A 21,940-nucleotide genomic window follows, 5' to 3' on the forward strand; every position below is an offset into this window, starting at 1 on the left:
CTCGAGAATACTTCCTAAATCAGTGAGATCAGTAATTATTTAGCAAAAACTGACAACCCCCCTTGTCTCGAAGAACAAGAGCTGTCGGGTCAATAAGCACAGGGAGATTGCGAGTAGACGGCAGATCGAGCAGTGACGATCAATTCAACCATTGCAATTCAAATATTTGTGCATACAGCTCATAGCTAAAGCCTATAATAAAGACCCTGATTCTCTGTCGCGGATCGGCGTACGCCTACTAGAACCAACATTTATAGATTTAGCCCAGCCTACGGCAGACTACAAGAGGCACTCCGCCAAAACCGTTCTTTCCAATAGACCTACGGCTACCGTAAATTTTAAGTATCAATAGCGCGACTTTCTTATATATATAAATAAATATTATAATAAATCCCGTATATTATTATAAAGAATTACTTATAACTATAAGTAATAGTAGTTACGTAAGGGTAGTTATACTACTTAGTAAAAATAGGGTAGCTAGGGGGCATATCCTCCTTATTAATTTCTATTACTAATTAATTTCCCTTTCCTCTTAACTAACCTAATATTCCTTAAGTAAGGTAAGTAATCTACTTACGCCCCTATAGTTACTTATTAGTAATTATATTTTATTTTATTATACTTTATACCCTTTTCTACTTCATTTTTATTACTATTACCTAATTAGATACGCAATTATAAGTATAATATTCGTAATTTACTAATTAAAAATATTAATTAGGTATAATTAGGCAATTTTATGCGCAATTACTAATATAATTTTTACTAATTAGTAATTATACTTCTTCTTAGGCTAATATATGCGTAATTATAAGTATAATTACGTATATATACCTATTTATAATTTAATTCTTTTTATTTACTTTTTTCTTTAGTATTAACTATTTACGTATATATACTAATAATTTCGTATAAAATACTCCCTTTTTTAATAATTGCGTACGCCGTATAATACTTATAATAAATACTTAATATAGCGTTCTAGCCCGTATTAAGGGTATATAGCTCCTAACGGTCCCCGTATACTAACTTACGTAATACCCTAACGACCTTACGTCTTATAAAATAACCTCTTACCTCTTTATTAATACGTATACCTCTATATAATAGCTTCTTTATTATACGGATTCTTATATTATTTATAAGCTCTTTATTTTCCTTTTTAAAGACTTTTTACTAAATCTATAACCTTAGTATTATATAGGTTAGTATATACTACCTTATACTATTTAATATTACTATACTAACCCGTATAATCTAGCCTTAGTGTTAAATTAAGCTTAACCCTAAGATTACTAAGAATAGCCGTTATATACCCCCGGATATCGCTATAACTCGCACTTAGGCTACCGATACTATTTAAATAACTATATATAGCGACGCTAAGATTAGTACCGAGTTATATGCTTATTATAAAGCTAGTAAAAGTATTTTTATTAATTACGTTACTTTTATAAGTAAGGGCTATTCTAGTTATAACTATATATCTATTATATACAAATATACGCTCGTTATACCTCCCGTTATTATTTATACGTTACCCTATACTACCTTATATTTATCTATAGTCTATTAATAGTTTGTATTAGCTCGTAATATACTTATTAAAGTTATTAAGCGCGGTTATAACTATAAGGGCCGTAATAAAGTCCGTATTAGCGCTCTACTTAAGTCTTTAAGTACTATCCCCGCTATATACCTTTATATAATAATAAAAGCCCTTAAATAGGTAGCTAAGTAGGTTAAAAATAATAAAAAGGGTATATATAATAGCATATAAGATTATAAGGAGCGTTACTAACTTATATAGACTCTAAGTAAGGAGTAATTAATTTAATATTTTTATATAGTATAATATAGGAGTTTATATAAGTATATATTAAAATATAGTATAGTTAAGCTTAATACCCGGGTAGTAAGGCCCCTACGGAGTTATAGGGTATTTATTAATTATAAGTTAGGGTATACGCACTTAGTTTAGCCTATAAGAGGCCGTAACTAACTATATAAAAGCTCCCCCTAAAGTTTAACGTTTTTAATAAAATTATAGAACTTTTATTTATTATATATTATCGTTATATACTTTTCTATCCTTTTTAGCGTTATAGATCCCCGTAAGTGTCTATATTTCTATATATATATTTATAAGACCTTATAAATAAAAGGATACCCCTATATATCGTTATAATTATATATAAACATTTATCCCTTACTTGAAATTTCTTTTTTAATTTCTTATTTTATATATTACTACTTTCTTAAAATAATACGACTGCGTATTAATTTTTTATTATATCGAACGATAATTATTATAAAGTTAGAGAGTAATTAGACTTATAATATAATTATTATATATATCTTTATAGTTTCTAATATTAAAATTATAAAGCGAACTTTCGAACGTTAACTTATAAAATAGGACTTATAATAAGAAGAGCGTATAGTCTTTTTTAAGGATCTATTAATTCGTATTTAAGAATTATTCTTCTAATAATACTTAAATAATAAAAATATCCTTTTTTAACTCTAATCTAAAGGATTTATAATTATAACTATAAGATTATTAATACTTCGTTAACAAAATTAGCTTTAGTAATGATAAATACTAAAATAGCTCGTAATTATATAATAACGATTAGAAAAGTTCTTTTTTAATATACTAGAGGTTACTTACTATGCTAAAGGGTATAGTAAAGAGTATTTTTATATATAGGTTTACTAATAAGCTTATATTATTAGCTAAAATAAACTATACTTTATATATTATAAAACTTTTCTATAATAAGTTTAAGATTAGTTAAGTAAAATAAAGTACCGTCGTAAAGGGTTTATAACTCCTAGACTAAATTATATTTAGTTTTTAAATACGTATAATAAGCTTCTACTATTTAAATTTAAGATTTATACTAGTATTAATACTTATTCGCAGTTTATTATATAGTTCTATATAGGGGTTTCTACCTATACGTCCTAGAATATACTTATATAATATCTTACCGTTATTTAATAACGGGGATTTACGCTATTATAAGTTCGTTTAGACCGAGGGAAAGAAACCGTTCTTATGTTTAGTATTTATTACTATTTTTTATAATACTATTTAATAGCAAAAAGTCTAATTATATTCCGTAATTATTAGATCTTTAGTAAAAGTATTTATAATATTAAGATTGAGAGTTAGTAAAATCGTTTTTATTAAAATAGATTAGTATATTAGTAAGTAAGTAATATATATCTTAGTATATATAAGTATACTTACGTTTATAAGAATATTTCTAACTATTTAAGTTCTAAGGGCTATTCTATATAGATATACTCTCTAACTAGATTGTATTTTTGTTTACGTATATGCTACTAATTCGTTCTAATTTTATTAACTTTATATAAATTTAGAACTCTTATTAAATTCGTTATTAAAAAGGTCGCCCTTATGTTATTTTTAGTTAGCTATAGTAACTATATTATTAACCTACGTTACGAACTATATAAGACTTTATATAGCCAATTAACTAAGACTAAGTTTAATAACTATTAAACGCTATTTAGAATAGTAATAATCTAGACGCATATTTTCCTTAAGCTACTTTATAGATTTATACTTTAATTATTAAGGGCTCCTTAACTATATTAGCTAAAAGTACGAAGTTTAGCGAGGCTAATTATCCTTATTTTAAAGCGTATTAATATCTTTATATTTATTTAAAGTAATATATACGCAATAAGCTCTAATTAGAAGTTATTTTACTTAGTAAACTATAGGGCGGTATTATATAAGTTAAGTAGAGATTAGAAGACTTTAGAATTAATTTTAAAGTATTAAATAGCTTCGTAATTATAAGCGATACTAAGGATAAAAAGGAATTATAAATATAATTATAATTTATTCTAAACTATTTACTAATAAGAATGCTCGTTTCTATCCTTATAATATATTAGGTTATTTATTATTATAAACTTTATTTTTTTATCGAACTATTATAATCTTGTCTTTTTTATCGTTTTTATCTTTTTTAACCTTTTTTTGAGCTTTTACCTCCTTCTTAACGATCTTTTTTTCTTACTTAACTAATAATTCCTCCTTAATCTTTATTATTAATTTAATACTAATACCTATTAAAAGCCGTATTTTCGGAACATTTCTATACGTTATTTTACTTAAAGTTTTAGTTATAATTAGCTTTATACGACCTTTTCCCTTCTTTACTAGCTAAGGTTTAATAACTAGCGACTTAATTCTAGTTTAAGAAATAATAGAAAGTTAGTAATTATTTTTTTTATATAAGATCGTAGCTTTAGAGAGGAATCTCTCTAAACTTATAGCTTCGTATACTACTTTATAATACTCTAAAATATCGTAAGGATTCTTTATATTAATTAGAAATACTATCTACTTTATTAAAAGAATTTACTAATTTATTATAAAATATAAAATAATAAATCGTATTATATTTTAATATAAAGTAAACGTTAAGAAGCGATTAAACTAAACTTTCTTAATAAACTTCTTAATAACTTAGATATTAGTATAAGTCGTTACTTAGAAACCGTTAAGTTCGTTTTTAAAAAAGGATACGTTATATAATATAATAGAGATATTAATTATTAATAATTACTTTAGCTCCTTTTTTATTTATTAAATACTTCGTTCCCGCTCTTTTAAGCTTATAAAAAGAGATTTTATTAATATCGAGGCTTATACGTTTATACGTTTTTATTATACGAAAAGGGTAGAGCCTATATAAGTATTATTATTGATCGGTCGTTTCGGAATAGCTTTATAAGGAAGTATCATAAGGTTAATTAGTTTAGTAACGTTTTATATAAAGATTAGAAATTATTATAAATCTATATTATAATATTTATAAGCGAGCTATTAGTTTAATAACTTAAGTAAAAAGTAATTTTTATTTATAAGAGGGTAAAAAGTAGTAGTTATTTTTATAATAAAGTTATAAAGAAAAGAAAAACTTTTATATTAGGGTATAATATTGCGCAATTTTATATATTATTATACGGTTTAATATATTACGAAATTAAAGTATTTTTTAAGCTATAAATCTTTATAACCCCTATTTATAGGTTATTATACTAGTCTAGACCCTATTTTAGGTAGTGGGGTGACCGTAAAATACGATTTCTGCTTTGATATATAAAAAAAGTGTTTTGGTAGAGTGCCTCTTGTAGTCTGCCGTACAGCCGCCCGTTATCCCTTGTCAGCGAGTTAATCGGAGGGCGTAGAGTGGATTCCCCGCCGAAGACGACCTTAGTCTCCCCGCCCCGCCCCCGGCCGATCAACAACTTCAAGCTTAAAAGGCGCCGGTAGTAAGCTTTACTCCCAACAGCCAACTACGTCTCTTTTCTCATTTCTGTAGCCGGTGAATTGAGAACGAGACAACCCGGAAGCATCAATTCCCTGTTTTATGAGATACGTGGTAGAGTAAAAAGCCGCGACCATGTCTACCTCGCAAACGGAGCTCCAGTACCTCACCCCGCACACCGGGGCCACGGTCCCGATCACGGAATCCTCAAAAGCGGCGGTCTCGACGACGCGCGACCGGTACACCACCGCCGCAACAGAGTCCGGCACCAGCAGAAGAAGCAGCGGCGACGAGAACGGCGTCGCCGCCGATGGTGTCCTCCACGACGCCCACAGCGCGAGCCAGGAGTTCTCCTCCCTCCCGCCCGTCGACGGCGGAAAGCGGGCCTGGCTCTTCTTGGCCGCTTGCTTCGCCGTCGAGATGCTCGTCTGGGGGTTTCCCTTTGCCTTTGGCGTCTTTCAGAACTACTACTCCACGAACCCGCCGTTCGCTGGGCAGCCTAACATTGCCGTCATCGGTACCTGCGCCATGGTAACCCCCTTCCCCCTTTCACTCACTCTTCTTGCTGACACCCTCCTCCCTTTCTCCTCTCGAAACCTCGAGCAAGGAGCCACAACCCGGACCAAACTGACATCTTGACAAAGGGAATAATGTACCTGGGCGGCCCCATCCAAACCGCCCTCCTCCGCCTCTACCCCCGCCAAACCCGCTACGCCCCCATCGCAGGCCTCCTCATCATGTGCATCGCCCTCGCAACCTCCTCCTTCTCCACCACGGTACCCCACCTCATCGTAACCCAGGGCATCCTCTACGCCATCGGCGGCGGCATCACGTACATGCCCTGCATAGTCTACATCGACCAGTGGTTCGTCCGCCGCAAGGGCTTCGCCTACGGCATAATGTGGTCCGGCACCGGCCTCGCCGGCGTCTTGCTCCCCTTGCTAATGGAATACCTCCTCGGCACCCTCGGTTTCCGCACCACCCTCCGCCTCTGGTCCGGGCTACTCTTCGCCCTCACCGCGCCGCTGGCCTTCTTCATCAAGCCGCGCGTACCGGTGTCTACGACGACGGCGACGACGACATCGTCAGCGGACGCAACGCACGCGCGCCCGTTCAACAACATGCGCTTCCTCCTCTCCCGCCCCTTCCTCCTACACCAGGCCGCAAACACAATCGAGGCCCTGGGCTTCTTCCTACCGGGGATCTACCTCCCCTCCTACGCCCAATCCACGCTCGGCGCGTCCCCCTACGCGTCGGCCCTCACCATCCTCCTCGTCAACGTCGCCTCCGTCGTCGGCTGCGTGGCGATGGGGACCCTGGTCGACCGCTGGTCCGCGCCGTCGTGCCTCGCCCTCGCCAGCGCCGGCGCCACCGTCGGGACGTTCTTGCTGTGGGGCCTTTCGCTGAACCTGGGGGTGCTGTACCTCTTCTGCGTCGTGTACGGCCTCTTCGCGGGCGCGTATACGTCCGCCTGGCCGGGGATCATGAAGACGGTGACGGAGCACGAGAGGGAGCGTGGGAGGGGCGTCGACCCGATCATGGTGTTTGGCATGTTGGCGGCCGGGCGCGGGGTCGGGAACGTGATTTCGGGACCGTTGAGCGGGGTGTTGGTGCAGGGGAAGCCGTGGGCTGGGGAGGCTGGGTTTGGGTACGGGAGCGGGTATGGGACGTTGATTGTGTTTACGGGGGTCACGGCCTTCGTGGGGGGTGCTACGTTTGTGTGTAAGAGGCTTGGGTGGTTGTGAGATGGTCGTCGCCGAGGTTGGAAGAATCAAGGAGTTGGATAGAGGATGATGGATCCAACGTTTGTGTTTGTTGGTAGCAAATGGTATCTTCAGCTTGCAAAATGAAGAGGCCACCGTGGAAGGTGAAAGGTGAAAGGAATGACTTGTAGATCTAGCCTTGTTGCGATCTCGCATGCGATTCCCAAGGCTGCTGCCTCTAAGGTATGATACAACAGCCAACATATATCTTTCTTGAGCTGCCCCCTTACCCCTTTCCCCTTTTTTATTTTCCGTAGCGGTCAAGTAACCACCTTTTTATCCCAAGTCTCTTGATTCTTGATCCTGTAATGCGATAGATACTTTTATAGTAAAACAATGACCACCAACCCTTTTTTTCCGTGTATCAAAGACGCCTTAGATGAAAAGAGACAAAGTCACAAATGCGATTCTTCAAAAACAGCAACAAAAAGAAAATGCCCCTCTCACGGGTAAACAGAGTCACCGCGAGCAAGCAGCGGCCTCTGGTCCCACTGGTCCTCATCAACGCTCTCATCATCACCCTCCTCTTCGTCATCACTCGCAAACTCGTCGGTCCGGTACATGAAGTACTGGGCAAAGATGCCCATATCAAGCAACAACGTCCCCAGACTGCCCGCCAACCAGCTCAGGTTGACGAGCATATAACGGCCGTAAATAGCGCTCGCCTCGCCCGGCGCGCACTCGTCATGCTTGCAACGCGGGTCGTAGGCGAAGATGCTCAGCACGTACGTCAGGTTGCCGAGGCACGCGAAGAGGAAGAAGAGCATGCTCACGCCCTCGGTGGACTTGCGGCGGTAGTTGAGGAGGAGCTGGGGCAGGCGGGAGCCGAGGTAGAAGACGGCGCAGAGCCAGCCAAAGACCTGGCCGAGGGTGTTGAAGGTCAGGGTGGTGTCGTCGTCGTCGTTGGGCTGGTGGTGGTTGCCCGGTTCCTCGGCGTGCGGGGAGTACTTGCGGCTCAGGAACCAGCCGACGACGCCGGCGGCGCAGACCATGAGGACGGCGGTGGTGTTCCAGGCGACGGCCTGGAGCGCGGTGGACGGTCGCGGGGGAGGGGCCGGGGCGGCGCTGCCGCTGACACCGCTTTCGGGGCGCATGGGTACGGCGGGGGAGAGGTTGGACCAGTCTGAGCCGCGGCGCTCGCGGTCGACAATGGGGTTGGGGAGGAGGCCGGTGCGCTCGTTGGGTTCGCCGGTGCGGTTGCGCGGCTTCGGGGCCGGGGGCACAACCTCGTCTTTCCAGGTGAAGCCCCTGTAGTAGAAGCACTGGGCCAGGAGGACCATATCGGCAATGGTGTAGTAGATGGCGAGGATGATCTAAGGGGTAAGGAGTCATAGCGTCAGCCGGGGTTCTCACGCAGTGGTGAAGGTAGGCTGGGGCAGGGACGTTGGGCAAGGGGTTCTCTTTCTGGTGTAGGTGACTCACCATGGTAGGGAGGACGCCCTGGAGGACGGCGCCCAGTATGTTGAAGACATCGCCGGCGAGCCAGACGATGATGAACTGCAGAGAGAGACCATCTGCGCTGCCGCGGCGGAAGTTCTCGAGGATCTGGGGGGAGAAGACGACGACCCAGCAGGCGATTGAGATGGAGCTATGCGCATTGTGTGAGCCATTGAGGAATGCAATTGATGGATTTGGTAACGGGATTGCGAAAGGTCATGCTTACCCGCAAATGCCAGATATGGCCTCGACGTCGAGGTTGAGCGGTGCGGTAGGGGGCGCCATGATGCGATTTCGGAGGGGGGGTGGGCAATGTGATGACCAGAGAGGATCAATGAAAGGGGAGAGAAGGGTAGGTAGGTATCGGTGGATGCAAGCTATAAGAGTTGAAGAGAGATTTTCTAGAACAAAGAAAGATTAAACGACTAGATGGAGATGAATTCTACAAACAAAATGCCAGGTGAGCGCTCATGCAAGACGCACCAGCAACAATGGGGTTTGGGGCAATGAAAAAAGATGGAGGAAGAAGTTTTTCTTGTCTGTCCCTCCCGAAATCTGACGATGAAAGTAGGAAAGACTTTTTTTTTCCGTATGCATGCCACCTGGAATGAGAGACATCTGCATTCGCGAAAGTCACCACCACCTAATTTGCAGGGCCCTTTTTTTCCCTTCTTCGGTCGCCGCTCGCGCCATCCGAGTCCACGTGCGCTGGCAAGTTTTCTCTCAGCTGGGATTTTAGCGACTGGCCACGACGTCACTGACCAAGCCGGAAGAGGGAATCCAAAATGCGGGGGAATCGAGCGCTAACCATGCGCTGAAACGCCCACTTTTTTTCAGCGCCAGGTACCTTACCTAGCTGGCCGCCCTTGGGTTTTGCTCAAGCTGTCCGGGTGTGCATGTCAGCTTCGCCTAACTTTCAGGTCGGCCTTCTTCACACTTTACACTACGTGTATCTGATGTTAAGGGAGTGCCGTCAGCTGAGGCGTCTTGCGTTACCTCCTCGTTGCCGAATCTCAACCAGATTTCCTCACGGTGGAAGCTTACCTGAAGTACCTATATGGAAAGATCGTAATTTGGTTCGGAGGATTAGTTTCAACCCCGGCGCAAGCTCGGATTTGGACTCGTCTCCACTGGACGGAAGGTCAAAGACAGGCATCACCTTACCTAATCAGAGGTACGAACCTTCACCATCTTGTTGCTGACCAATTTGGCTGTCGCTGTCTGCACCTTTCCCACCTCCAAACTTGCACGAACACTGGGCACCTATTTGAACGATGTCTTATTGCAGTCGTTTTGCTAGCGCATCACTGCATATTTTCTCACATCCAACCCATGTATCAGTCTATGCGACTACCTCAGGCCTTGGACTCACTCTCAAGAACCCAGTCTCTAACCGTCGTGACATTCTCCACAATCAACGGCCAGATGAGGTTCGTCGCGGCATCCTTCGCCTCAGTGCTGAAGCCAGCAGTCGCATCGGATCTGTGTACCTTTTGTCAGCAAAAGAAGACTACTTACACACACTGCAACGCCTTGGGGCACTCACAAAAGGGTAACATGGAAGCCACTGCGCATCCGTCGAAGCACCCATTGTCAGTTCATACCCTCTCCTCAAATAGTTGTTTCTTCCGCCCAATGTCCACTTACAGCTCTCTCGCGTCCCGCGCCGTGGCTTCAAGACAGGTATTGGCAATCATGCCTGCCATAACGAGGTGCGTAACACCCCTCTGTCGCAACTGATAGTTCAAATCGGTATTGGCAAACCCGCTGTAACACATCAATATTCGATGCCTTGGACCAAGGCCCTCAATACCCCTCGCAACAGCCTCACCTATTATTCCAATGCCGGCTCGCAACAACGTCCCCGTTCCCCACCACATCCGGCTCAAGCCCCTCCAAGATCTCCGCGCCCCAGCTGCCCTCCGTAATGCCCTTGGCCGCCGCCAGACCCTTGTGCGAGGGCGTGAGGTGCGTCCACCCGGCATAGTTTCCCTCCTTCCACGTCTTGTGCAGGGCGTAAAAGATGGGCATCTTTTGCTTGCGCGCCGCGGCGACGAGGGTGCGCAGGTTATCGTTTGTGCCCGTCGCCTCGAGGGATTCTTTTACGGACGGGTAGATTTTGCCCTCGTGGTGGAGGAATTCGTTGTAGGGGTCCACGAGGACGATTGCTGTGGAGGGGGTGGCCATGGTGATGATGTTGTTTGGTATGGATACATAAGTTTGAGAATTTTGGAAACCTGGATTTGGACTGCTGTGGAATCTAAGGGCATGCTCCAACCCCAAGCATCAGACCAGACCTAATGAGACTCTTTATATGAGATGAGGAAGCAAGAGGGTGGTGATAACCATTCAGCTGCGTCGAACGACGGATGACAAATTCCAGACTTGGAGTGGGCGTATGGGCTCTGGCACAATGACACACCACAGCCAGCCAAACTCCCGCCGATTAGATGAACGTCCCGAGCAGGACGCGGTTAACATATGCAGTACACCTGCTTCACCCTATGTGAATCGGATTTTCTTGTCCCTCCACCCCTCACTCTGACCACGGCAACACGTATACGTGTACAGATCCTGCCCAACAATCGTCTCACACAGAGGCCGTCACAATCACGCTTGCCGCGGGGTAGCAAAGTGGGATGACCAATCTCGCAAGACCAAAGCGGGCTCGGTCACAATAGACGACTCCTCAATCTAAACCTGGACCGGGAACGGACTCTCGGTCGAATTGAATTGAATACGACTTTATGATGCAAGTGCAACTTCACCCCCATGATTTTTGGGGTGTATGAGGAACAAATGGTGTTGGCGTAGAAACAGCCCGCACCTCCCCACGTCTGGTGAAATTGGTCAGCAAAGTGGTTCTTGTCATCAGGGACGGTTTCGGCGTCCGCGCCTTCGGCCGGAAACCCCTCGACACAGTGTGCGAGATAAGTACTCCTCAAAGAGCCCGGTAATACGAATCTCGTTTACCTCGCCAGGATTTGACTTCGTCATGCAGGAATCTACGGCGCGCTCGACACGAACGGTCAAGACCAGTCCCCAAAGTCCCCCATCCACAACTCAGGATCAGGAGCAGACCAACATGGTGGAATTGGTCTGCTTAACCATGAGTTATGAGGCACTCCCACATCCATACCCGTACCTCTCCTTGGTCTTGTAAAAACCCTCCCCCTGAATATCTGTACACAGGGCTTGATTACAAATTTCGATAAGGCACCCCAACCACATGAAAGCATCACACGAAACCCCCACGCCTCCCGCCCTACCTACTACGACATCAACGCCGAGAGCTTCCGCTTCCACTCCTCCAGCGCCCGCTCGCTCTCAACAAGCCTCTCCCGACTCGCCTCCAGCTCGGCGCGCAAGCTCCTATTTTCCGCCCTCAACCCAGCCGCCTCTTCAACAGCCTTCTCCCCCAGCGCAGCCTGCGCCCTAAGCTGCTCCATCTCCGACGCCGAGACGCGGCCCACGTCCGCCGCCCGCCTGGCCACCGCGAGCTCGCTGTTGCGGAGCTGTAGCTCCCGCTGCATCTGCGCGACCTGGCCCTCGACGTCGCCGACCTTGTGCCGGAGCTCGTGGGCTGTCTCGAGCTCGGCGTATAGGAGCCGAAGCGCGGCGTCGACGTCTGTTGGGAGGGTCGTGTAGCGGGATTTGCGCGCGGCTGGCGCACGTGTTGTGGTGGATGAGCTGCTACGGGGCGGGTCATCCCGTGAGATTGCTGTTGTTGCTGATGTTGTTGGCGGAGGGAGGGCGGTGATTCCGGTGCGACTGGTGCTTGATGAAGGGACTGCGGCTGTTTCCTCCCTACCAGCCGAGTGGGATGCTTTGGTGGTACGAGTCCTCCTGGCGGATGTACTTAGCGTGTCTTTAGACGCCTCGGTTGTTCTAGTCGTTTCTTGGTTCTGGTGAACTTGGTGCGAATTTGATAGATCTTGACGATCCGTGTCCTTAGTTGAGCGTGTAGCTCCCGCTGCCTCAGCTGCCTCCACAGGGGCCGATGATGATGAAGAAGCAGCCAAAGGCCGCATCTCCGGCATTAGAAACGGGGGATCTTTGTGCCAGTTCCGGTGCACGCACACTTCGCAAAAGAAGCAACTGTTGCCCTCAACGACAGAGTAAGTGCTCTCTTCGGGCCTGCAGGACTCGTGATACGACCTCTTGCAGGTGATGCAGTAGGTGAGACCCTTGGTCTGCCGGCAAATGAAGCAGAATTCATCGTGCTGTGCCCCGGCTTCTTTGTACCCGATATCGTTGTTAGTAGGTAGACTATCAAGCTTCGGATGCATTTCAACTTTCTTACCTTTCCAAGCTTTGTATCGTTCTAGAGCAGCGGGGATAGGAAGCGCTCGTGGGTCAACTGAGCTTTCAGACTCCGGTGCTTGTTCTTCTGTTGGTAGATGATCGAGTTCACCCGACTCTTTTCTGGCAGTATAGGGGTTCGCGGAGCCACCACGCGCACCACGAGACCTCCCGCGACGAGTTGGCTGTGCTGAACGTAGACGTTTCCTCGGCGGCTCCCTGCTTTCGTCGTTGTCCATGACTTCGCTTTTTATGTATATCCGGATACGCTGTGGGAGAGAGTAGTATAGGATCTTCTTGGTGAGAGACCAAATGTGTATAGCCACCGCTGGATTTTTAGAGCGCCTGTCAGGATAGAGAGATACGTAAGGGAAGATGAATGTGGCTGGGCACTTGGCAATAAAGTGGTGAGATTGTGCAATGAACGATCGTGCTGACTAATAACGCTGGCGCTGCTACCTCTCCAGCACCAATACCTCTTGGCAAGCAGACACAATCAAAGATCGAACAAGTGGTGAAGAAACTAAGATAGACACTGTTACCTGACTGATCTTCGTCTACAGCCAGGCCAAGTCGATTGACACAGTGTTGAAACTCTGGGAAGAGGGGTGCTCTTAGAACTCGAGTACATGTCGTAGCGATCGCGCTATCTGTGACCCAAATTTGTCATCGAAATGCAAGGCAGATTGCTCAAAGGGGAAAGGAATCCCGCAGTTGGCGTGGGTTTCTGCTGACCAATTTGGGCCGCAGGAGCGGGTGTTAGTCGCCGGTGAATTATCCTCGGTTCTTGGGAAGAGAAGCTCAGTGTGCTCCTCTGAGAGGGTTTTCCCACATCCCCCGTCGAGTTTTCTGATGAAACTCTCAGAAGTGATTATTATTCGTTTGCCTCGAGTACACGCACTCTGAACTCCAGGGCTCAGAGAACGACAGCTTTCAACGAAGAACAATGTTCAACACGACAACCAGTAGCCCCGCCGGGTCTGATAGCAACGAGAAGAACTTCGAAGCGGGCGGCCCCGAGGATCATGGCGTCAAGGGTAGGCTGCAATTGGAATCGACCGAGCCCGACAGCCATAGGGATTCTACCACGTATAAAACGTATCATCAGAGCGAGGACAACAGCTTGCCCAACCAGTCAACTGATGTAGTTGACCGTGTCACAAGTCGTATTGCGAGTAGAGTCACCTCACGATCGACCATAACCCCTGGACCGCCACCCGATGGCGGATTAAGAGCTTGGTTGTGTGGTAAGTTGTATCAAGACCAAAGGTTTCTGTACTGAGCATGCTCCATTTACTCACCTTTCCCATCTTGAACAGTCTTTGGCACCTTTCTCGTCGTTATGAATACATGGTATGACCCTAGAACCCCCCCCCCCAACCAGATAACTAAGAGGAACGATGTCAGGGGCATGATCAACTCCTTTGGCGCCTTCCAGAGCTACTACATCCAAACCCTCGACCGCAGCCCCTCGGACATATCCTGGATCGGCTCCGTCGAGATCTTCCTCCTCTTCTTCGTAGGCACCTTCACCGGCCGCCTCACGGACGCGGGCTACTTCCGCTCCGTCGCGACAGCCGGCTCCGTCCTCGTCGTCGCGGGCACCCTGGCGGCCTCGGCCTGCACGCGGTACTGGCAGCTCCTGCTCGCACAGGGGGTCTGCGTCGGCCTGGGCAACGGGTGCCTCTTCTGTCCCACGGTCGCCCTCGTCTCGACGTACTTTGCCGAGCGGCGCGCCTTCGCCATCGGGATCACGGCCTGCGGGAGCGGAGCGGGCGGCGTGGTGTTTCCCATTGTCGTTCGGGAGATGTTGCCGCGTGCCGGGTTCGGCTGGACGATGAGGACGCTCGGGTTCGTCCAGGCCGCTGCGCTGTTTGCCGCCTTGTCTTGTCTGAGGCCGAGGGTGCCGCCTCGCAAGACGGGGAGCTTGGTGGAGTGGGCGGCGTTCAGGGAGTTGGAGTATACGTTCTATGCCGTGGGGGCGTCCTTGGTACGTTGGTTTCCTGAAGAATCCTTCGTCTCTTCCTAGTCCAGCCACCAAAGTACCCAACCCCTGAGTTCAAACGAATGTTAACCTCTGTTGGAACTGGACAGTGCTTCTGGGCGTCCTACATCGTCTTCTTCTTCCTCGCAGCCTACGCCCGCGACATCCAAGGCGCCTCCTACGACACATCCCTCGACCTCCTCATAATCGCAAACGGCGTCGGCATCCTCGGCCGCCTCGTCCTCAACAGCCTCGCAGACCGCGTCGGCAACCTGACAATGTTCGTCCCCACCGCCGGTGCCGCCGCAGTGCTGGCGTACTGCTGGGCGGCGCTGCCCATCGCCTCCTCCTCCTCGCGGGTGGGCCTCTACGTCTGGGCTGCGTTGAGCGGTATCGCACTGGGCGGCATCCAGGCGCTCTTCCCCTCCGCGCTGGCGTCGCTGACGGCCGATCCGAGGAAGCAGGGGGCGCGCATCGGCATGGTGTTTACGATCGTGAGCGTGAGCGTGTTGACGGGACCTCCGATTGCGGGCGCGTTGGTGTCTGCTTTGGGGGGTAGGTATTTGGGTGCGCAGATGTTTGCGGGGAGTAGTTTGATGTTGGGGATGGTGTTCATTTTCTTAGCGAGGGAGGCGAAGAGGAAGAGGGTGGGAGGGTCGTTTTGGGCAAAGGTTTAGGATGACATTGTCCCGTCTGTTTCCTTCATCTGTAGCTCGAGATCGAGCATCTTAGATACGTGTCTCGTCTCTTCTTTCACCAGTTTCCTTATCAGAAGCCACAGAGACTTAGTGTCGGATTAGAAATCCAATTCGACCGCAGCATACAACCGACTGCGCAGGGGCCAATTAGGGGGCCCTATTTACGATTATCGTAGCCAGCCTAACCTACGGTTAGAACCTCCTTTTTACACCTACGCAGATATTTATATAGTTTAATTAATCTCTTCGTTAACTACGGTTCGAACTAACTACCCTATAATAGGGATACTAATACTAATTAGTAATTAAATTCTATTATTATAGATTAGTAAGGTATCTCGATACGTAAAAGAGACGACCTCTTAATATTATATAGGATAGGAGATTCGTATTAATTAACCTTATAAAAGTAAATAAAAAAGGAGGCGATTCTTAAATACTATACGGAATTAAGTAATTATAGCCCTTTATTACCTACGAGAGGTCGACGTTTATTATATTAAACTACGTTAATTAATAGAACTACTTAAGTAACTAGCCTTTTACTATCGCCCCGAGTAGCTTTTTTATTAAACGACTTTTCTATAGCCGGCCCGTAATTAAAAATTAACTAAAGAAGCTATTTAAAAACTATAGAGAGCACGAGGCTTAGGAGGCTAGAAGTATATAAAATAACAAAAATCGGTAACTAATAAAAATCCCGAGACTAATTATTATATCTTCCTATAGTAATATAAACGTCTACCGCTATTATTATTAAAAAGAACTACTAAAACCTACCCTTTTTTATTAAATAAAAAGGAGGATCTTAGTAAGTATAATAGCTAGCGATTTAGAAAAGTAGTAGTAATTACTAAAAATAATAAAAATAAAGGTAGTAGCGAGATAGTAAGAAAAAGTAAGAATCTCCTAAACCCTAATAAATTCGTTAAGTAATAAAAGTACGGATTTATTACGACCCGCGCGCGGATTAGATATATCCTTATTAAAATTAAATACGCTAGCGACCGCTAATACGGGCATAAGCTAGAGCACGACCCTTAGCGAGTTAGGGTAAAAAAGAAGAGGATAAAACCCAATCCTAAATAGAATCCTAATCTTTTATAAGTAGGTAAATATTAACTCGGACTATTAAGGGACGTAAATATATAGAATTACAAATTAGCCTAACGGCGAGCAAATTAACGTAGTATTAATCTATTTAACTAAGGTTTATAAAAAAAAGGGGCTATAGGGGTAACCCCTATTTTACGAGATCGTAAACGACCTTAGCTACTAGCTAAACGAATAGTTCGCAAACGCAAGCCTAGGAATTATAAAAATAGTTAATAAATTCCTTTATAAGCGAGGGGTATTATTAGCATAATTATAATCGTAAAAGCTATATAAAATATTAATAACGATAATTATAAAAGAGGAATTCGTATTATAGAACTAGGCACAGGTCGATAGAGCGTATAATCGCTTTAACGAATTTAGAAAAAGGGTAAACGACCCAGATTTCCTCCCTATAATTACTAATAGAAATCTATCGTTATAAAAGGATATACCGGGGCAAAATATAATACTAAAAGTACGATAATCGATAATTCTATTTATTTTAATCTATAACTCGTTACTATTACTAATATAAAATTCGGCGCCGATTAGCTAATAAAAAAGGAAGTAAACGACCCGAAGTTATTAATAGTACGTAGCGACGCAAGGTTCGTATATAAATACTAAAAATCTAGTAGCGAATATAAAGTAATTTATAGACCTTAAAAAGATCTTCCTAAAAAAGAAATTATACTCTGGGGGGAAGTATAAGGTCTTATAAGAAACCCTAACGATATTTTATAATTATTATAAAAAAGTCGGAATTAGGGAATACTAATACTATTCGGTAATTAATATCGTACTCGTAAGTAAAGCTTTTAATTATTATTATAAAGCAGTACATAATCTCGATTAAAACGACTTCTTTAGCATAATTAACGTAATCCGAAGCCGCTTTAAGACTTATAATAAAAACCTAGAGCTCCTATCTAAGCTACGAGCGATTTCTTTTATATTTATAGCTAGGATAATAGAAAGTAAATTGCGAATAGAGATCTTCGAAGAGCTTATTGATCGAATTAATAAACTAGTAAAAACCTAGTTAAATAAGGGGATAAACGAGCGGAAAGTTAGATATCTCTATACTATAATTTAGCGTATACTAAAAGTAAAGATTACCCTATACTAAGTACTTAAAAACTACGAGACGCTCTGCTCGAGGCTAAGATTTAGTTTTAATATTAAAACGAGAATACCGCGCTAAACCTATTTCTAAGTATACGACGGCCCTTATTAATAATATTAAGTCGATCGAATGTATAATAAGAAAAGAAAAGAGGCTAGATATAGTAATTATTAATAAAAAGGCCTAGATTTATTAAATAGATAGAGATTTAACTTATGGGTAGGGTAATAAAAAAAGCAATACTATATTTATAAAAAAAATAGATATTAGTTAAGTAATTACTCTAAGGAAGAGCGTGCTAAATTATATAAATAGTATAAAAAGTCGAGGGTAGTAAACGGCAAAACTAGCCCTCGTCGGTTTAACTAATTCTTTATTATATATAAGGGTAGATCCGGGGGTATAGAACCTAGTAACAATAGCTAAAATAGCGGCCTAAAGTATATACCTCCTATAAAAGATTTAGAAAATAAAAAAGATCTTACCCCCTATATTAACGAATTAGATTATAACGAAATCGAAAATATTAACTACTCTTTTTTCGCCCCGTTAGCCTCTAAAGGATATACGAGGCTAAACGAATAGAGGGTAGTAGAAGCTCTTAATAAGTAAGCTTTTATATATAGATAGTAAGGGAAGGTCCTTTAGATAACGGATACGGAGGTAGCTAAAAGGGTAAATTTAATATAGCTAAAGCCTATTATTTTAATAATTAAGGAGAAGACGCTATCTCTTTTAATATTTAAAAAAAAAGAATATAGTACTAAGTATATCTAGGGGTAGCTAGAGGGGTCCTTTTTATACTACCTAGATCCCTTAAATACTAAGCTCGTATAGATATTCTACGTAAGCGAAAAGTATAACCTAGACGATTTTTATAAAATTATCCTAAATACTGGGGTATTATAATAGTTAACTAGAAGAAAAGGGTAATTCTAAGCGCTATAAAAAATCGTACTAATAATACTTAATATATTAACGGCGGGTATTACGAAGATTAGTTTCGGCCTAGGTAAAGAAATCGTCGCCTTAGGTATAATAAAAATAGAGACGCACTTCGGAACGATAATTTTCTATATTTTGCCCGTTAATACCCCATTTCTCTTATATCTAAAAAACATAGATTAACTAGGTATTATATTCGATAATACGAGGAACAGAATCTCTAGTAATAAGCACTTCGAGATAGTCGAACGACGATGGGGGTATACGTTTATAAAGCTTATTAATAATACGAAGTTAATTAATTACCTAACGGAAAGTAAGCTTAGAAGACTATATTAGAGATTTGGGTACCCGTTAGTTACGAGGCTATATAACTTCTTAAAGTAATTAAATAATAATAATATCGAAATAGGGGCGCTAGAGTAGTTAATAAAAGTATATTACTAATACTAAATAAATATACAAAGCCTATGTAGATTTAAGTTTAAATTACGTAATAAGCTTAACTTTAACTAGGAAATCGTCGTTAATATCTTCTATTTAAATAGTCAGCTAGTACTATATATAATTAACGTAGCTATATCTTTCTAAGTAGGGTAATTCCTCTAGGATCTATAAGTAAAGATAGTATAAATAGCCCTATAAAAAAGCTAGATCGATATATACTAAGGACCGCTAGACGGCATTAGAACCGACGCTAGTACTAGCTTTAAGTCGGTAGAATTTAGGGATAATACGACGGCCTACGGTATATAGCTAAAAGTCGTACCCATTAAAGCGCACTATAGTATTAAAAAGGTAAAAAGGGCATATTAGTAGTTAAAAAGGGCGTTTAGAATTATTAAAGAGGAAAATCCGGATTTTACTAATAACGAATGCTTTTAAATAGTACTTAAATACTATAACGATACTATAGGGCCTAACGGACTTATACTAACGCTATTAGTATTTAAAATATATTTAAGAACGACTTTAGCCTCGCTACTATTACTAAGCATAAGCTAATGAGCCCAAGTAGTTAAAAAAGTAATATAGGTACTGCGCGAGGTAAGTATAAGAAGGTAAGTTAACGAAGTAATTACTACGCACAATAGGCCTAATATAAGGGATAATTTAGATATACCGCTAAATTTAGATATACGAGTATAGCGCGAAATTACTTAATAATAAACTAGGCTATATAAGTTAATTTCCGTTAACGAGCGCTCTTATATAGTTACGAAAGATCGCGACTAGCTACTTAAAGTATTAATTATAATAGTTAGACCGTACTATATAGATCCTAACGAGGTAATTTTTAACCTATAAAAAGAAAAAGAGCTAGGGGAAACTATATAACCCGCGGTAGAAGTATAAGAAATTATCCTTAACGAAATCGTCGTAGTAATACTAATAGATAACGAGGAAGAGGATATTACTAAAAGGGTATTAATATTACTAACGAGACGTCGTAAAAGACTACGATAGTAAGCCCTAACACGGCAATTTATTACTAGCGACGAGGTAATTAATACCTTTTATATAATAAAAAAGAAAGCCGATTTCGAGCTAGCGGTTAAACTATATAAAAAAAGCGTAATTATAACTACTAAAAAGCCGTATAAGGGATTAGATCTTATCGAAATAAATACTTTTCGCAATCGAGGGGTCTATTAATTTATCCTATACGACTTAGAAAAATATATAAACCTCTATATATTTAAATTACGAATAGTTCGTAAGATTAAAGGGAAAGGAACACCCTAGCCGTACGAGAAGTTTAGATATATAATTTAGAGGTACGGTAACGTTAAAAAGGCGATACTACTTATATAATTACTTACTATATAGCGCTATAGCTAATAATTAATAATAGTACTAATAGCATCGCTACGGAAGAAGGGATACGAGATTTAGAGCTATAATATTACCTAGGCCTATACTTAATTAGCCATAGGGCTTATAAAGAGAATCCTAGCCTATTTACCGAAGGAAATAGCTAGTAAGTATTTAGAAAGTACAATTATTAAAGTACTTAAGCTACTATATAGGCTCGCAGAATCGGGTACCTATTAATAAGCTACTTATTACGATTTTTATATTAATTAATTATTAATAGTTACTTCTACGTACGACCCGTGCCTACTAGTTACGGAGTATAAAAGCGACTAATTTAGGATCGTTAAAATATAAACCGACGATATATTAAGCCTATTTAATATTAACTTTATAAAAAAGAAGGATAAGGAGCTCTAAAAAGCGGGCTTCGTAACAAAGCTAAAAGAGGTCCTTATAATAAATACCCCCTTAGTATTTAATAGTAGGATTCTTATAATTAAAAAGGAAACCGTCGTTTTCTAATAAAAGGGGCAGGGCGAGAAGATTAACCTCGTTAATTTAAATATAACTAACGTTAAGAAGCGGTATAAAGCTAAGCTCGCGCAAGGGGTATATATTATAAATATTTATTAGCTTAAAATAACTTTTAACTACGCTAGGGTAGCGCAAGCTATAAATCTAACTAAATAAAACGTCGAGGTACTTAATAAGCGGCTTAAGTAGTAGTAAATAAATCTTAATCGAGGTCTTATTTACTACCTAATTAACCTTACGATAAGTAAGCTTTACGTCTTTATTAATAAGTTATTTACGAATAATAACGACCTTATTTCGTAATTAGGGTATATTATTATCCTAACTAACGAGAGTATAAGCGAGAGCGAATTTATTATATACGGTAATATAATCTATTACTCGTTAACTAAAAATAAGCGGGTAACGAGAAGTATATTAGTATTAAAGGTCTATAGTATAGTTAACGGCGTTAACCTCTCTTATACGATTTTAATAACGCTAAAGAAAATTACCGATCGAATTAGCCTTCTACCTATTCTAATAGTTATTTATATAGATTCCTACTCGCTATATAAATACCTTATTAAATTAGGAACGACGAAAGAAAAGAGGCTTATAATCGATATTATAGCCCTTAGGTAATCGTATAAAAGGCGCGAGATACTTAAAATCTATTAGATTAATAATAAAAATAACCTCGTAGACGCTTTTATAAAAGTAATACTAAATAAGGGATTAGAGCAATTCGTAAGTAATAGAAAAGTTATTATACGAATAGAGGGATAGGTTATATAAAAAGAGTAAAGAAAAGGGGGAAAAGGAAACGACTTAATAAACGGGCCCGAGGTCGAATTATACCTCTAACTATAGTAGTTAAATTAATAAAAAAAAGAGAAAGTTAGTATCGGATTAGAAGTCTAATTTAACTGCGG

General features: G+C 41.8%; 6 protein-coding genes across 6 annotated transcripts; 3 read left to right on the forward strand and 3 right to left on the reverse strand.

Annotated features, from left to right (window-relative positions):
• Positions 1-5,456: 5,456 nt before the first annotated feature.
• Positions 5,457-7,066, forward strand: CLUP02_03315 (major facilitator superfamily transporter; the record flags this gene model as incomplete). Its single annotated transcript, XM_049282338.1, has 2 exons — positions 5,457-5,852; positions 5,966-7,066. 2 exons carry the CDS (start codon positions 5,457-5,459, stop codon positions 7,064-7,066), a joined length of 1,497 nt encoding a protein of 498 aa, XP_049139481.1.
• A 461-nt stretch (positions 7,067-7,527) lies between these two features.
• Positions 7,528-8,806, reverse strand: CLUP02_03316 (uncharacterized protein; the record flags this gene model as incomplete). Its single annotated transcript, XM_049282339.1, has 3 exons — positions 7,528-8,397; positions 8,507-8,672; positions 8,748-8,806. The coding sequence occupies 3 exons, from the start codon at positions 8,804-8,806 to the stop codon at positions 7,528-7,530; spliced, it is 1,095 nt and encodes a 364-aa protein (XP_049139482.1).
• Positions 8,807-9,876: 1,070 nt separating this feature from the next.
• On the reverse strand, positions 9,877-10,708 carry CLUP02_03317 (uncharacterized protein; the record flags this gene model as incomplete). Its single annotated transcript, XM_049282340.1, has 5 exons — positions 9,877-10,003; positions 10,068-10,088; positions 10,169-10,288; positions 10,353-10,436; positions 10,632-10,708. 5 exons carry the CDS (start codon positions 10,706-10,708, stop codon positions 9,877-9,879), a joined length of 429 nt encoding a protein of 142 aa, XP_049139483.1.
• Positions 10,709-11,793: 1,085 nt separating this feature from the next.
• Positions 11,794-13,062, reverse strand: CLUP02_03318 (uncharacterized protein; the record flags this gene model as incomplete). The annotated part of the gene is made up of 2 exons (XM_049282341.1): positions 11,794-12,755; positions 12,825-13,062. The coding sequence occupies 2 exons, from the start codon at positions 13,060-13,062 to the stop codon at positions 11,794-11,796; spliced, it is 1,200 nt and encodes a 399-aa protein (XP_049139484.1).
• Positions 13,063-13,769: 707 nt separating this feature from the next.
• CLUP02_03319 (riboflavin transporter MCH5) lies at positions 13,770-15,539 on the forward strand (the record flags this gene model as incomplete). The annotated part of the gene is made up of 4 exons (XM_049282342.1): positions 13,770-14,070; positions 14,143-14,813; positions 14,918-15,362; positions 15,520-15,539. The coding sequence occupies 4 exons, from the start codon at positions 13,770-13,772 to the stop codon at positions 15,537-15,539; spliced, it is 1,437 nt and encodes a 478-aa protein (XP_049139485.1).
• A 3,171-nt stretch (positions 15,540-18,710) lies between these two features.
• CLUP02_03320 (uncharacterized protein) lies at positions 18,711-18,857 on the forward strand (the record flags this gene model as incomplete). Its single annotated transcript, XM_049282343.1, has 1 exon — positions 18,711-18,857. A coding segment is annotated over one exon (147 nt), but the record flags the coding sequence as incomplete, so codon positions are not given.
• Between the last annotated feature and the right edge of the window lie 3,083 nt (positions 18,858-21,940).

The sequence above is a fragment of the Colletotrichum lupini genome, chromosome 2, assembly GCF_023278565.1.
Source record: "Colletotrichum lupini chromosome 2, complete sequence".
Taxonomy (NCBI): domain Eukaryota; kingdom Fungi; phylum Ascomycota; class Sordariomycetes; order Glomerellales; family Glomerellaceae; genus Colletotrichum; species Colletotrichum lupini.